Source organism: Oppia nitens, unplaced genomic scaffold (assembly GCF_028296485.1).
Source record: "Oppia nitens isolate AA-2021 unplaced genomic scaffold, nextdenovo-longstitch-racon4-pilon3 scaffold13_pilon_pilon_pilon, whole genome shotgun sequence".
NCBI lineage: Eukaryota > Metazoa > Arthropoda > Arachnida > Sarcoptiformes > Oppiidae > Oppia > Oppia nitens.
The window spans coordinates 31873-48718 of NW_026533192.1; the positions used below are offsets into that span (position 1 = coordinate 31873).

The 16846-nt window shown below is 28.6% G+C and overlaps 4 protein-coding genes across 5 annotated transcripts; 3 read left to right on the forward strand and 1 right to left on the reverse strand.

Moving 5' to 3' along the window:
• Positions 1–228: 228 nt before the first annotated feature.
• LOC128960932 (uncharacterized) lies at positions 229–5938 on the forward strand. Of its 2 annotated transcripts, XM_054307112.1 has the most exons (7): positions 229–560; positions 621–742; positions 1676–2448; positions 2542–4172; positions 4247–4896; positions 4991–5153; positions 5220–5938. In XM_054307112.1, exons 3-7 carry the CDS (start codon positions 1912–1914, stop codon positions 5560–5562), a joined length of 3324 nt encoding a protein of 1107 aa, XP_054163087.1. In that variant the 5' UTR covers positions 229–560; positions 621–742; positions 1676–1911; the 3' UTR covers positions 5563–5938. The 2 variants fall into 2 exon arrangements, with proteins under 2 accessions (XP_054163087.1, XP_054163079.1); XM_054307104.1 differs by having other exon boundaries at positions 229–742.
• A 4337-nt stretch (positions 5939–10275) lies between these two features.
• Positions 10276–11415, forward strand: LOC128957451 (aldo-keto reductase family 1 member A1-like). Its single transcript, XM_054303218.1, has 2 exons — positions 10276–10809; positions 10895–11415. Exons 1-2 carry the CDS (start codon positions 10356–10358, stop codon positions 11380–11382), a joined length of 942 nt encoding a protein of 313 aa, XP_054159193.1. The 5' UTR covers positions 10276–10355; the 3' UTR covers positions 11383–11415.
• Positions 11416–12826: 1411 nt separating this feature from the next.
• On the forward strand, positions 12827–13807 carry LOC128958646 (BTB/POZ domain-containing protein 9-like). Its single transcript, XM_054304545.1, has one exon. It carries the CDS (start codon positions 12862–12864, stop codon positions 13714–13716), a length of 855 nt encoding a protein of 284 aa, XP_054160520.1. The 5' UTR covers positions 12827–12861; the 3' UTR covers positions 13717–13807.
• Positions 13808–14109: 302 nt separating this feature from the next.
• On the reverse strand, positions 14110–16554 carry LOC128959015 (protein sneaky-like). The gene is made up of 4 exons (XM_054304973.1): positions 16253–16554; positions 15659–16193; positions 15101–15524; positions 14110–14994 (listed from the first exon to the last, which is right to left on the reverse strand). The coding sequence occupies exons 1-4, from the start codon at positions 16356–16358 to the stop codon at positions 14110–14112; spliced, it is 1950 nt and encodes a 649-aa protein (XP_054160948.1). The 5' UTR covers positions 16359–16554.
• Positions 16555–16846: the final 292 nt, after the last annotated feature.

Sequence of the window (16846 nt, forward strand, 5' to 3'; positions counted from 1 at the left end):
CTGTAGAGTCAATACAATACACACACAGTGTATATGTATTACACTTTACATTTGAGAAGAGGGAGTACTGGCAGTACAAACACACTGTATATGTGTGTAATAGTCTATATGTGTGTGCAGTGTATGACCGCTAATACAACAGTACTACTAATACATACTCTACTGTCAATCGATTTGACTCTCGCTATACAATCAGTGAGTGAGTGAGTGAGTCATACATTGAGTCCATAACTACTGTATTACTACAACTACACCATTACTAGTGTCACACACACTGCACACACACAGTGAGTGAGTGAGTGAGTGGAGTGTAGTGTTAAATAAAATACACTCATATATAATAATAGTGTGATTTCACTAATTTTTTGGTTAATTTTGTTTCCATTTTTTTATATATAATTTTAAACTCCGAGTATTAAAGATCAAAATTTTTAGTTAATTCAACAAAATTTAATAGTAATAGTAATATATTTTAGTGATATATATATACAATACAGTGTKTAGTATACAGTATTGTAACACACAATGACCGAAAAAATGAAGCAATCATCACATCTAATGTAATATAATTATATATATATTTATATATATATATACAGTGCAACATCATATTGTTGTAGTGGACGCCCCCACCCGTATACACCCACCACCCACTCACAAGAACCCACCGGCAATTGAAATATGGTGTCCGTTGTCGACAATAATGGTGGCCGCAAATGGTTACGAATCTGTTATAATGAATGTAATAATATATATATATATTAATATACAATACTATGTTATCTCTATATTGTCTATTGCTGTCTATGTATGTATAGTACATACATGTGTGTATATATATGATACATGTATATATTGCGCGCCCTAATAATAATAATACATGTCTAAAATTGTTTTAAAATTTCGATTATATTAATTTAATTAATTTCAATACTAATTTAATTAAATCCGATAATTTATTAAACAATCCAATATATATTTATTATTATTTAATCTATAATATCAATCAAACAAATTAGTCAATTATTATTTAGTGTGTGTTTGCAGTTAGTTTGTGACCCAATATTTTTGTTGTTGTTGTATGTGTTTGTGTCACACATTTTTGTGTCGGTTATCTCACAAACACTTAATATAAATAACAACAAAACACAAAAAATATATATAAATTATTTAATAAATATAAAACACAATAATAATAATGTTTTTTGAATTTATTTGTTTAGGTTTATAACACAAACACACTCACAGACAGATTGTTTAGATTATTATTATTTACTAAATATTATTAAATAATTAGTTGTAATAAGTTTTGTCCGATTTTTGTTAAACCACTTATTGATTGAATCAATAGAAATGTCAACACAAATGTCAAATTCAATCAACAAATCAGCCGATAGTCAGTCAATGTTATTGTTTTTGTTGAGTGCTTTGCATACGATATATGAGTCGTATTATTAGTTCTAGTCATAGGTTATCATATGAATGGCTAATAAACTATTAGTCATTTACTCTATCTATTGATAATATAAAGGATATTAGTATTAATTGTTTAATACTTTTTTCATTATTATGACTATTGTTTCGTTTATTATTATTAATAGTATTATTGATATTATAAAACAATTAACAATTGATTTACTAATGTATTGTTTGTTTGTAAATAATCGCAAATCAGTCGCCAATAGGTTTGTGAGACCTCGAGTCAGCCACCGATAGGCCAGTCGTGTGTCGGGTCGGGCTTTATAACCTAACACCCCATCACAACACACACACACACACACACACTCCTAATACACTCTCATTAATCGCTAATCGGACCGTCCTATCGATTGCCGACGCAATACTGGTTAATCATTGCTGTGTTGGTAGTGATATCGTTGTCGGTAATCGTTTTGTTGTCTTCATCTGTGAATGAAAAGCAAACGCCGAGTAAAGACATTGTTGAACTACAACAGAACATCACCATTGATTAAGTCGATGACAATGAAACTGACAAAACAGCGAATGACCAGACGTTACTATGCCGGCGGTACTCCCGAGGCCACCGACGCGCTTACCGATTGGCTCGAAGAACAATTGGACAGCCGCGGCATCGACGCCGTGGTTTATACTCGATATATACTTAGTCTACTGCAGGACGACATTACTGATGACGAAGATGACAGCAATGGATCTGTTGCCACTACGGGTATATCATTAAGCGATAGTCGGTGTTCGTGTAAATTGGATGGACTGAAACCGGTCACAACCAATAAATGGAAACATCGACGATATATCAAACAATTGAAGGCTAATAATAACAACAACAATAGTATTATCAATAATAATAATTACGGCGATAACGATGAGGGCAACTGTTGGACACACTCTGAGTATTGCAATGCCATGAATGGAGATGAAGAGCGAAAGATGGCTGTCGTCCAGTGCTTGAAATCGGCATCTGAACAGGTATTTGGTTTTGTGAACAAGGATTTGATGGCTTATTGTTGTTATAATTGATTAATAACTAATTTTTTATATCTTTTTTCTGTTGAATCGCAGGAGTTTGGTATCGAGTCATTTGTGGACGAATTGTGCGCTAAACTCAAGAAACTCAAGTCATTGTCCGATAACACGAATGAAATAAAAACAGACTTACAGTCAGCTGATGCTACAAACAATAGTAATAATAATAATAATKGCATTAAAGTGTCACCAAAAGAGATGGCCAAGAAATACTACGCAGCCTTTCCCTCATTGGACACCAACAGCACTGTCAATGGCAAGAATTCAGCGATAAAAGTAGACACTATTGCTAACGAAGGAAGTAAAGAGAAGATAAAACAAATGATTAGGTCTAGAGATAGGAACAAATGGAACGGACAAAAGATTATTGAATTTATGACCAGTTCGACAGCCAATGGATTATCGACTATAAGCGCTCCACAATTGACTACATCTGTAGCTGCGGTCAACTCTAAAAGTCATTTATCATTAGTTAGTTGTCCACTACTGGACACAGCRGCAGACAAACTAAGCAATGATAATCAGTCAATAATGAGTGTCGTCGACGGTTCGGATATTATTAAAGATCCGATAAAAGTGGACAAAGTTTTATATTGTGAAGAAATCGAGAGCACTGTTTTAGGTAAATGTGACAACAAATCAGACAACACTAGTCTAGTCAACAGCACTGAGAAGACAATTGGCAATACAAAAGCAAATCAATTGGTTTCGGGAATGGGTGGCGAAGAGATTGAAATTTTCCAGCGATTGGTCGACAAGTTTAACAGCAATATAGCGTCGATTTGGCCGAAAACCAGCGACAACACAGCAGTCAACTGTTTGCCGACCAAAGCGGAAAACATTTGGAGCTTTGACTCGTCATTCTCGTCAAATCAATCGTCGGCCACTCCTAGCCCTAAGTCGTGCACAGCTCCTGATATTTGGTCATCGATGTCGATCGGTATTAATGAGAAACCTGTTTCGAAAAACRATTTATACACTTTTCATGGCATGAATTGGGAAGAAAAGATATTGAAGTCGTTTGAAGTATTTCCTGACGACGATGGCTTTATCGATGGTACTCACGATTTGATTGATGAAGAGTCCAATTGGATGTCTTGCAATACAGAAAATAAATCATATCTCGAAACAGCAACTTCTTGTGCTGTCATTTCTTTACAGAATCACCAGAAAAACAGTCCGTTCAGACAGTTTAGTTCATTAAGTTCAACATCGACGCCGAAGTCCAACGAAAAAGACAACCAATCTTCACAACTTTCAAAGTTACTATCAATGGTATCACTGCTGAACAATAAGCCCTATAATTTGAGTCCACCACCCGATGAGAATTTGTTGACATCTCCACGAACTCACTTTCAGCCCATAAAACAGGATTCATTCGATAGGGACGAATCAGACGATGGCTCGATAATTGATGGCACGGATCACGAGATTAAAAATTTGGTCATTTGTTCCGATAAATGTCCCAACAATGTTAACAATAATAACTCTATCTATGATGATAACAATGTTGTGGTTTCACTCAAATTGCGTCCACTGTCCACATCGTTGGACGAGTTGGCCTCATATATTGGTCCATTTGATTACGATTACGGTCCCAATGAAATTGTCTCCGCGCTGTCCATTAGCGATGAATTTAGTCCCGTATTAAAGGAAAACAAAATGAGGTATAAGAACTAATAATTACATAAATATTTGTAATGTTTTTTTTAACTAATAAAATGAATATTATCTATTATAGCGATAAATCGACTAACACTGAGAGAGAAGTGCAGTTGGAGGAGGAACTAAAGTTAGAGCCGATAGTTGAGGCCAACACTCAGATTGAAACCGAACCCGAATATCAGGATTTGTATAATATGATTAACGAAGTCTTGCGTAACGGTATTTCAGATTCTGAATTACTCGCTGACTGTACTAATTCATTATCAACTTTGGATGATTGGTACGATTCGGACTATGATAACAATGGTAATATTGGCGGTGATGTGGTATTAAACTGCAAGAGTGGCGAAAAGCGGCAATCATGGAACTACTATTGGGATACCTATGATATGGATAGCGGCGATACACCATTGTCGACAAAAAACGGTAATAAACCGAACACTGTGTTCACTGGTCCGCAGTATTCGGCATTTGCAGTCCAGGATGTGGTAAATGAGGCCAACGATGACGTGTTTGACAATAATGATTATTACGATGATTTGCCATTTCAAGTGGCAAAGCATCCCGAAGATAAATGTAACACCAAAAGTATTCGCAATTACGTGGATATGATATTTAATAAGTTAGACACAGACTCGGAACTGCATCGTTATAATGGTTACGATCCACGAGACTCATCATCACCTTTAGGATCAACTTTTCAATTAAAGCCACGACTCGCTGATTGTGAGTATTATTGATTAGTTTATAACATTTTTTATATTACCTGTGATATTATGATTTGTATAATTAATAGCTTTTTATTATTATTACACAACAGTTGCAAAGCACCGACAAAAACCGTGTTCTTTCTTTATCGATGGTAATTGTATGAGAAGTGACTGCAAGTACTCGCACGATATCGGCTCCATTACCTGCAAGTATTGGGAGGAAGGGTTCTGTTTTAAAGCTGAATTATGTCCATTTCTTCACGGATACGCCGGGTAAGTGTTAGCTTATATTATATTTATTGATTGATATTAACTGATTGTCTTATTTGCTAACAATAGTGATGACGACAATAGTGACAGACAGTTGTTTCCCTTATCGACGTCGAAAGAAATGTATACAATTGAATCAGAGTCGGACTTTCCTTCACTGGCCATCAATGTCAACAATAACGACGATTACGGTGACAACAATTCATCAGTTGTTTCGTCGTCTGACTCGGAGTCGACATTAGCCGCGACTAACGCCACTTCTACAGCTCTACTCGAACAACACTTTTTCAATTTTCGGACCAAATCGGTGTCAGACAGTACAGCCACTAACAGTCTGTCCAAAGCCAAACTGCCGATCACTGTTGTCATGAAGAAGAAGGTTAAGAAACGAAAGGATCGTAATCTGCAATAAGTTTGTGAGAGTTATATATATATACAAAAAAATATATTGATTTGATCTGTCATTTGTTCATTTAATTCATTCATTGAATTTCATAATTTGCATATAGTTTGCAATTATTTTTAAAACATCTAAAATACTTGAAAATACAAATATATACACATTTTTTCATACACACACTAATATTGCCCGCAATTTTTGTTTTTAAAGGCAATATACTATTTTTGTCTCATTTTTAATAATCAATAATATTTATCGTATATATATTTGACTTTTTATATATGCCATAAAATATATGTTTTAAAAATGAGATCAAAAATAATGTGTTTAAAAATATGATATATTTTTAAAGTTTTTGAAATTCATAGCACCTAATGGTTAATAGTTATTATTATAACTTTAATTAATTAATAGCTATTTATAGATGAAGAAAAATATTTGTTTTATTTGTTTTTATTATCATTATTATTATTATTAATATATTTTATTCATTTAAAAAATGTTGGATAGGATTTTTGAAAGTGTTATCAATTGATTGATTGATTAATTGAATAGGTATAGAATGAAATGTATGTTTAAGTTGTTTTTTTCTAATTAAGTAATTGTTTTATGTATGAATACAACTGTCCATTTGAATGACTATTTCTGTCATCTATGGCCTTATGAGATGCAAATGTCTATAAGAGTGTTATTGATGTCAATGATTATCATATGATTAGTAGTTTATAATTAAGAGATTTATTAGTTATCTTAAGTTATATGTTGAGTACAGTTACGTGAATTGTTTGATATTATTTATATATAAATATTATTTATATTTATTTATAAAAGAATAATAAAAATAGCAGAAAATTGGTTAAAAATTTAATGAAATGTTTTGATTTGTGTTTGTTTTTAAGTGACAGATATTTTTCATATGATTTTCATTATTATATTTGTTTTTTATTGTTTTAAAAGCTTTATTTTTCTTTATCCATATTCTCTGAAATAATTTGTTTAAATTTTTTAATTCATTTTTTTTCCTGTATTTCTCTTTTTTATTATTATTATTACCACATAATTAAAAAAATTTTCAGTTATTTGAGTGAACATTGAATGATAAATAAATAAATAATAATAATAGTGAGCGCACTATAAGTTTTTTTAAAAATGTATCTACAAATATCTCATATATTTTTAATAAAAAATAATAATAAATACTATTATAATAAAAAAAATTAAAAATAGTTTCAAAAATTTCAATAAAAAATAGTATTTTAATCCATTTCTAGTCATATCTCTTACACAAACATACAAAAAAAACATATTAAATATATAATATTGAAATACATACTGAATATTGGATATTATTCTATATATATCATATAATTATGTAATTCATCAATTATATATTAAATATATATTTCAAATATATTTTAAAAATAGTTAACTGTCATGATTTGGCAAATTTGTTTGCAATCATAAAATCGTATTGAATTTATCATGGTTATTTTGATCATCAATTCATACTTTTATTGTTAACGACATTAACTTATATTAATAATAATAATAAATTCGATATCTATATAAATACAAAAAAATACAAAAAAAATCATATTTCATATGTTAACTAAAATAATAATTAGCATTTTTTATTGAAACATAAGCTAATTATAAATATATTTGAATATTTATTATGAGTTAGTTATCGCTTATATATTTATTCAATATATTTAACACTCGTAATATGCTGTTATAATATACAGTATACAACATTAATAATAATAATAATATTAATTATTATTTCTATCTACTTATCGATCAAAATATACACACATTTGAAAAACAATTTCAAAATTTTTCACTAAAATATTTTTTAAAGAAATTGTATTTTATTTTTGTGTTTAGTGACATATATATATATTAAGTACACTTTTTGAAAAAAAATATTTTTTTGTGAAAAATACAGTAAAATCACATTTAAAATTTCACTATTATTTTATTATACAGTAATTATATTATTATTATTATTTTATGAAGAATTCTCATCTCAATTGATTAAAAATTAATCAAAAGAAAAATCATTTATAATTATATTATTCATTAACTCATTAGTTAATTATTATTATTTTTAATTTGAGTATATATTTAGTGCAAATTGTATCTCTAATGATGCTCTAAAAAACTGAATGAAATAATAAGTTTTTAAAATATTGTTTCTTTCATTGTTTTAACTAATTGAATGCACTAATATATTTACTTACTATAAAAATTATTATTTAATTTATAATAAAAAATAATAAATTGATTTTTTTCATGAATAATTGATAGATAAACATGTGTTATAAACATGAAAATAGTCTATTTTTAATTTTGACTAGTTTATAGCACATGTATGTTAGGATAAATATTAACATAAATATTACATAATTTTTTTTGTATCAATATATTTAAAAAATATAATTATTAGTTTCAATAACTAATTCAATTAAATTAGTAAAATTTTTTGTTTAATAAACAATTTTGCTTTGATATTATTTATATGTCAATTTTAATTTTGTTTATTATTAATGTTTTTTAAAATAATTAATTATTTATAAAAACTATATATATATATATTAAAAATATTGTTTGTTTTTTTTGTTTATTTTTTGAAAACATACAAAACATATGCTGTGATTAAAATATATATATATATTAAGCGTAAATATAATGTGAAGTGTTTATCAAAAAAAATATATAATTAAAATATATATATATTTGGAAAACACATATAATTAGCGGACCATCCGTTTGGTATCTGTGCTATGATTTAAATAACATGATTGCCAATCGCTATAAAAGAGTATATATATATATATATTTAAGAGTTTAGTTGGAAATCCATGATTTAGAAATATTCTGGTATTGAATTAGATGTTGTTTTCAAATATAATTACAATTTATTATTAATCAATAAATTATTAATATTTGTAATCTCTCTGTCCTAACACTCACTCACTTTCTCACAAAAAACACATTATTCCATATAATATGAAATAGTATTATATATATAACCTATATTTCAGCCTTAAATGCAAATTATGAAAATAAAACAAATATTATTGTAACTGACACTGTAATTACCAGTTTTATTAGCGATAACATTGTTATAATTTGTATCGTTAACATAATGAAAAAATTAATTAATATCAATATATTGAGTTAGTGAGTGAGTAAGATATCGTGGGTAACAATTTCTAATTATAATAATGTTAACGTTAAAAACTGGTTTATAAAAAAATATATAAAGAATATTCTGTGAAATTGATATGAGGTATGATTTATTGAAGAAAATTATTTAAAATATATAATTTTTTGTTAAACTAATACATACTATGAGGAATATACAAATAATAGTATATATGATTATGCAAATCAAATGAAAACAAAATAATATTAGTTTTTAAAAAATATTGTCAACAAATAATATAAAATTTTTGAATAGAAAAAACACACAAAACAAGTGAATTATAACAAAATTGTTGTAAATTTTAGTTAAAAATAGTAATAATAATAATAATGTTTTTCTCAAATGAAAAAGCAAACAAATCGACGAGTATTTTAATTAAAATATATTAATAACATTTAAAAATAATTATTATTTTTTAAAAAAATTTGATCAATAATTATAAATATTAAATAACAATTACGCTAATTAAAATGATATTATAAACTTTCTAATTGTTTGAAATATTTGTTTGCTTTTTCATAATTAAATAATAATTGTTAAAATATAATAATTGATCTAATAATTAATAATTGAATTAAAAATATAAATGTTAACAAACATTCTTTAAAAAATGATAAAACRATAATTGAATTAATGTTTAAAAAAAACAACAGTTTATAATAAGAATAATTTTTCTGTAACTAAATCTAAATCAATATCTAATAATTTATTTGAAATCAATCCTAATGTTAACATATTTAGATAATTAATGAAAAAAATAATGATTAAAAAAAAGTTTGAAAAAATAATGAAATAAAATAAAAACGTTAAATCTGATTACAACCAAACAAACATCATGTGTCAATTTATTTATTTATATATTTAAATTATATTAATATATTTATTTTTACTATTAATTTTTATTATTTAATGATTTAACCCCTAAATCTAATTGTTGTGCGATTTGTATAAATAGTACAGTAAGTGCATATAATATAAAATTTATAATAAATTGTTTGCTAATTTAGGAGTTAAATTACGGCATTTTTCAAGTATAACTTTAATAGATTTTTATAATTAGTAAAGAAATAATTATATATTTACAATTAATTAATAATAGGGAATAAATGTATTTTATAAGGACTCACCTAACCTAACCTTACTAAACTAACCTAAACTAAACTGTAATATAAGTGAATATCAACAATGTGAGTCCTTATAAAATAAATTTATACCAATAATAGAAATTGTTAGAATTATTTTAGAGATTAAAAATATAGAGTTTGTAAATCAGTTTTTTTAAATGGTTTAATGAGTGTAGGTTTACGGTAAGTATAAAACAATATTTGTCTTAAAATTATTTGAAACATTTTATCTAAAAAAAAATTAGATATGATTTGTGTACGAAATATATTAATATATAWATTTATAGTTAAATCAAAAATAAAATGATAAGAAAATAAATTTTATGGATAATCTTAGAGTCGATGGCATTGAAGCGCCCAATGATATGATATGATATGATATATGAGAYGATAAAAAATTTTGGTGAAAAACTATCAGAAAACTTATTGAAAATTTTGTTATAGATTGTAGTGACAGCTATTTGAGAGCCATGTCGTCAGTTCAACAAATCAATCTAAATGACGGCCACTCAATGCCAATGGTCGGCTTCGGTACCTATGAAGCTACCGGTGCCGACATTCGTGTTGCCATTCGGGCTGGTTATCGACTTTTCGACGGAGCCGATTTCTATGGCAACGAAGCCGAAGTTGGTGCAGCCCTACGCGCGGCCATTGCTGCCGGCGAAGTGATTCGCGACCAATTGTTTGTGGTGAGCAAAGTTTGGCCAAATTGGTTGGCTGCCGGCCGACCGACATTGAGCGCTGAACGGACACTGCAAAACTTAGGTCTCGATTACGTGGATCTACTTTTGATTCATTGGCCGACACCGTTCAAACAGGTTGACGACGACTATCATCCCGGAGCCAGTGATGGTCAGGTATTGTTCGACGAAAGTATTGAATTAGCGGACGTTTGGCGTGAGTTTGAACTAATCAAACAAAAAGGTTTGCATTTAAATAAACATTTTTTATAATGACTAATATATTCCTTTCCCTCCCAAACCTTGAAACGGATATTTTCTTTTGAAAGGTCTCACCCGTTCTATCGGTGTGTCCAACTTTAATGCCCGTCAAATACAGGATCTGATTGATAAATCCTCAACCGTACCGGCCGTCTTGCAGGTCGAGTCGCACCCGTACTTCGCTAACACACAACTATTGCGGTTCTGTCAGCAAAAGGGCATCGCTTTTATCGGTTATTCGCCTCTGGCCACTACAGGACCAAACAAATCGCTTGTACCGCCCATACAATTGCCGTTGATCCGCGAGTTGGCCAAAAAGTACGGCATCGGTGATGCTATTGTCATACTTCGATGGCAAGTCCAACGAGGAGTCACAGTTATACCGAAAAGCTCGACACCCGAACGTATTGCGGCCAACATTCGGCTCTTTGACTTCAAGCTGACCGACGACGAGATGACAGCTATCGATGGACTTGACAGGAACTACCGGTGCCATCCCTGGACACACTGGGGTATAGGTAAGCATAAGAACTATCCCTTTAGTGACCCTTTTTGATTGCATCGATAATTGGATTTCAACAAAAAAAAATATTTACTAATTATTTACTAATATTTTTGTTGTTAATATAAATTATTCAAAATTAATATTTAAATTCTGATATTTAGAAATAAACCCTTATTTAAGCTATTATTCAAAATTAATATTTAGATGAAATTAGTTTATAATTGATAATAAAATTTATTTGATGTCTATTAAATGCAGGATTTTTAATATTGATTTTATAAATTAAAAATTTAAATTTAATTATCAAACGAGTTTTATGTAAAAATTATTTATATTTTATATTATTTTAAAATACTGTACGTATGTGTTTTAGTGATGTAATAGTGTAAATTAAAATAACATTGAAAGTGAAATTGCATTTTATATTATGGCATAACAACTAATATAAAAAACATAAAACCATTAAACATGATTTGATATAAAACATATAAAAATTTTTGTTACGATATTATTTTACATACATATTATTATTATTATTAATAGCCAACAACTAAATAATTTTTTATTTATTATATGTTTTATTAATATTATTATAATAAAGTCATATGATTAAATCAAGTCTAATGTAATAATAATACTTATGTATTGTAATTACTAATAAATATTTTATTATTAATATATTCTCGTATGAATGTACTACTAATGTATGCAACTTACTGTAGATTGGATTTGAACTAAATAAACAAATAAAATATATAGAAATGTTTATTTATTAAAAAACATTAAAAAAAATGTTTATCATATTTTTTCTCAATTAATTTGAACTACTTATAGCAACTATCGTCAATGTGTATAAACAGTACTGTATGTACAGTATGTATGCAATACTACTTGAAGTTTATATATCGAGTATTATAAATGTGATAAAAATATATAAATTGTATGATTCGTATATAACTGATATTATAATATAATATTTTTTATWAGTTATAAAAAATGAAAATCTTAGTTTATGTTTGTGTTTTTTGATATACATTATATTATATATGATATTTATTTTATCATCAAATTATGTCTAGGTAGTATTTGTTTTTTAGTATTTGATTTAATTATATAATATTATAAAAACCACATGACTTTCAAGTATTTGTTTGACAAAAGTCTACAAAAGTCTACAAAATAATTAATTAATTAATTTTTCGTAAAACTTAAATAATATTTCAATGACAATTTTTTAAACATTAATTTTATTATACAGTACTCGTTTATTGCCATTATATTAGTAATAAAATTATGTAATTAATTATCATAATTAATATTACTGTATTATTATTAATAATAATATTATGACAATAAAATCAACACTTAAATTGTGACATTTTTTTGATAACTAAGTATTACTTGATTCCTTGATTACTATCTTGAATTGTTTTCAACATAAATAATAATAATAATAATTTTTATTATATTAAAAAATAAGTTTTTTTTKATTTAAAAGTCGACTCTTGAGACAYAAACATCAGTCACTAAATGGATTCGTTTCCAGAGTTAAGAAACTATTACTTAAGCGAAATGAATAGCGATCTAACACTTGTGGTTGAAGGCCATCGATTGCCGGCTCATCGGTTTGTTTTGGCCGCCAAGAGTCCAGTGTTTAATGCCATGTTTTACGGCGACCTAATGGAAAGTACGGCCCGAGAAGTGGACATTCGGGAGGCGCCGGTCGATGCGTTCAGAGTTATGCTCCGTTATATCTATAGCGAACGTTTCGAGATGGACAACGATAAAGACTTTCAACAGGCAATACAAGTGTTCAAACTTGGGCACAGGTATCAATTGCACCGACTGGTACAGTACATCGAACAGTATCTAATTACTATGCTAAAAAAGCATAACTATATACGACTGAGCGACACCATTACCAGTGCCTCCTATGATGACTTTCTCCGGAGTCGTCGATTTGATAATAGTTTACTATCAGTGATCGATAACATCGCCACTATCTATGAGTTTGCTGTACTCTATGAGCTRACAGAACTGGTGAATGCGTGCCAACGGTTTATCGCCAAAAATAGTAAACTGATTGTCAAAAAGAAGTCCTATTTGACCGAAAGTTTCGATACCATGGAGTCTATACTCGGTCTGATGCAAACCAATCCGGCCGTTATTGTACAGGCGCTACAAAAGATACGTGACCAGCATCCCGGTGCCGATATGAGCCAATTTGAACGACTCGTTAATTTTGATACCTGTTCAGTTGATGACATCCAGAGTGTTCGTACGATCCGATTGTTCAGCGATGACAAACTGTTTGATGTACTCATTGCTAAATACAARACACTACAGTTAGAGATGAACAAAGTGGTCAAAGATAGGCGGGCGTGATAAAGATGACTGTCCATTATATTTAAAAATTTAGTAATTTAATTGTAAATATTTTTTCCTAATTATTTTTTTTTGTTAATAATGTGATAATAATGACAACTGATAAAAGCATATCTATTATATTGTATTCATATTTCATTAATTTTAAAATTACGACAATTTCTTCGAAAATWAAGTAATAATTATATTTCACTTATCACTTGAGTTAGCAATAAAAACAATTATTAATAATTGATATTAATATCAAGTATTGGAAAGTTTATTATTGTTTACCACATAAATCAAAATCAAATTTTTATTACTAATGTATATTGATAAATTAAAAATAAAGTTTAGTATAAATATATATAAAAATGATAATACAAAACTTGTATACTATTTATAATTGACATTTTAGTCTAAATAAGGACTTGGATGACAAACAAGACACTGTTTGTTACACTCAACTGTCCAACATTGAAGACAATAATAAAGACCACACTTAGTTTCGGGACATTTGACATAATCGGCGCTTGTCTTGAGTTTTTCATCGCAAACAATACATTTTTTAGTGGATAAAAATGATATCAACTTCTGCAGGCATTTGACCAAAAACGGACAGTTTCTGTCATTTAAATAGCCGTAAAAGTAGGCACCACTTGGAAGCTGACCTTTTGAATAGTCAAACAGTTTGTCGGCAACCATTTGGCGGACCCGTTGTACAGAATATTTTAATAATCCTTTTCGATGTTTAAGTGTCTCATTATAGAGAAATAATGTCCGCTTTTTGGCTCTAATAGGATAAAAGTAGCCGCATATGAGTCGCCGCAATCGCAATAAATACATATCCAAATAGTTTAACAGACAAACCAATACAAAGAAACGGTAGATATCGGCAATGACTTTGTCATTGATTTTCTGGATCTTCATTGAACAATAGCTGTTTGTTGTTACATAACTGTTGAATTCAAATCTAAATTTATAAATATTTAGATTGTGTTTCATAATTGTCGGCATATAACCCGAGTTGATGCCCCTCCAGCCGGTTACGTTCGGGTCCATCGAGTGATGCCCCGACTGTGTCACCCATATCTGTCCCAATTCTTTACTAATCAATTGGCTTATATCATAGATAATTGAGTCCATTGTTAAGATAATTACAATGCAAATGAAAAATATGATTAAACATATTGTACTGCATTTGAAGTGTTTCTTCTCGAACGGCGATAACTGAGGACTGTATGGATCTAATAGTTCTTTGCGCTCAAAGAGTTTTAATGGAAGTAATGATAGTTTGTTCTGAAAATTAAAASAAAACAATAAAAAATTATTAATAAAAATAAATTATTTTTTTTGTTGTTGAAAATAATATATAATTAATTTTTTTCAATAAAAAAATTATTACCGCTTTTTTACGTCTGGCATCGATTCGCCTAAAATAGCCGGTAATATAGCAATTGTCAAATTGGATTTTCTTCAGATAGCTATAATGGTATGACTTGGCACTGATGAATATCCATAGAAATACAAATAAGACCAGATGTCTGGCTATACGACCGGCCAGTTTGCTGTAATAGACACTTGTTTTGCGATAATAGTTGATCTGTTGGACGACACCTTTCATTTTCAATAATTCCGTAATGTTTATCGTTTCAAACTTATGGTCAATAGTTATAGTGTTTCTCAGCATAGATATCATGTCTGACATATTGTTCATTTCATTCATATCTTTGTCGGGCACCGTTAGATTTTGATGTTTGGTACATGTTTTATTATACATTGGTTTCAAAATTTTTTCCTGACAAAATTTGTTGGCCTTTTCATCCAGGCTAAAATTATTAATCAATACAGTAGTATACACAATACCAAAATTCAATTTTTAAAAAAAAATTCAGTCTTAATATTCAGGTAATAAATATAAAATGATATTTAACCACAAAAAAAATTGTAAAAATTGAAAAACCTGGTAAACGTTTGAGCCCCATAAGCAACAATACGCATCCAGAAACCAAATTTAAAAGTATTATAACAATCATTGAATTTATCTCTCAAATTATTTTCACACATTTCATTCATTTTGTCTTTGAATTCATCCAAATGAGTGCCATTTTTACTGTCATTATCTTTACTTTTAGGATGACTGTCCTTATCGTTTATGTTATCTTTGGTGTCATTTAATCGTTTCTCTATTCTTTGTCTATGATTGGCGTAAAGTCGTCCAAAATTGTTGTCCAATTTGTCTAACTGTTTGTTTTTAATTTTTTTATCGGTGTGTTGTTGTATTTGATCACTAATTTGTTGATCGATATAATTTTGAATAATAGTTTTTGCCGGTTCGCTAATCAACTGTTGGCCAACCATTGCCTGTTCCAGACCTGTCTTCAGCGAACAATAGCTCCATTGGGCTAACTCTGCTGTATTTTCAATAGCATTGCGCACCGGGACATCAAACAATGTAATCAATATTACAAATATCAAATAATTTCGACCACTTCTGCCTATTGGATTGAGCGGACATTCAATTAATTAATTAATATTAATGTATAGTATGTTTAACCTGAAAATGATGGCAATAGTAGACAACAAATGGCCCGCATTTCGACCGAAACGGTAAACATAATGGTGACCAACGAGACAATCAAATAGCGGATTACTTTTTCCATTTTGATGTCAATATCAAACCGGTAAACAACATAAACGTAAAACAAGTAACCAATTAAAAATCCAATCGGCAAACATAGTAGTTGTCTAATAACTGGATACTTGTATGTAAAACATATATTATAAATCAGCGGACAGTTTACTCTGAATTGATGTTCAATTTTGTTGAACACAACATTCAAATAGTATTGTGGTTTCATTTTTTATAGTTATTTATTTGTTTGTTTAGTGACAAACAATTGTATTCAGATTTTATATACCGGTATACTGTAATAGAGCTTTCAAACCAAATATTTGATTCATATAATATATAATTAATTAATATAATATAATACAATTTAATTTTTTACGAGACACAAGTTTCACTTATTCATTATACAGTAATAATTATAATTAAATATTTATATAATTATGTTAAAAATAACTGTTGATCTAAATTAATTATTATATATAATTTTTTTGACTAATAAACTCGTTAAATTTTTTTAAT

Excerpts from the sequence above, each read along its gene's own strand:
- LOC128959015 (XM_054304973.1), bottom strand. The coding sequence starts at position 16,358 with ATGGAAAAAGTAATCCGCTATTTGATTGTCTCGTTGGTCACCATTATG. Across the intron at positions 15,525-15,658 it reads GGGGCTCAAACGTTTACCAG|CCTGGATGAAAAGGCCAACA; the intron begins GTTTTTCAATTT and ends TAATAATTTTAG. Across the intron at positions 14,995-15,100 it reads ATGCCAGACGTAAAAAAGCG|AACAAACTATCATTACTTCC; the intron begins GTAATAATTTTT and ends TTTAATTTTCAG.
- LOC128957451 (XM_054303218.1), top strand. The coding sequence starts at position 10,356 with ATGTCGTCAGTTCAACAAATCAATCTAAATGACGGCCACTCAATGCCA. Across the intron at positions 10,810-10,894 it reads TGAACTAATCAAACAAAAAG|GTCTCACCCGTTCTATCGGT; the intron begins GTTTGCATTTAA and ends TTCTTTTGAAAG.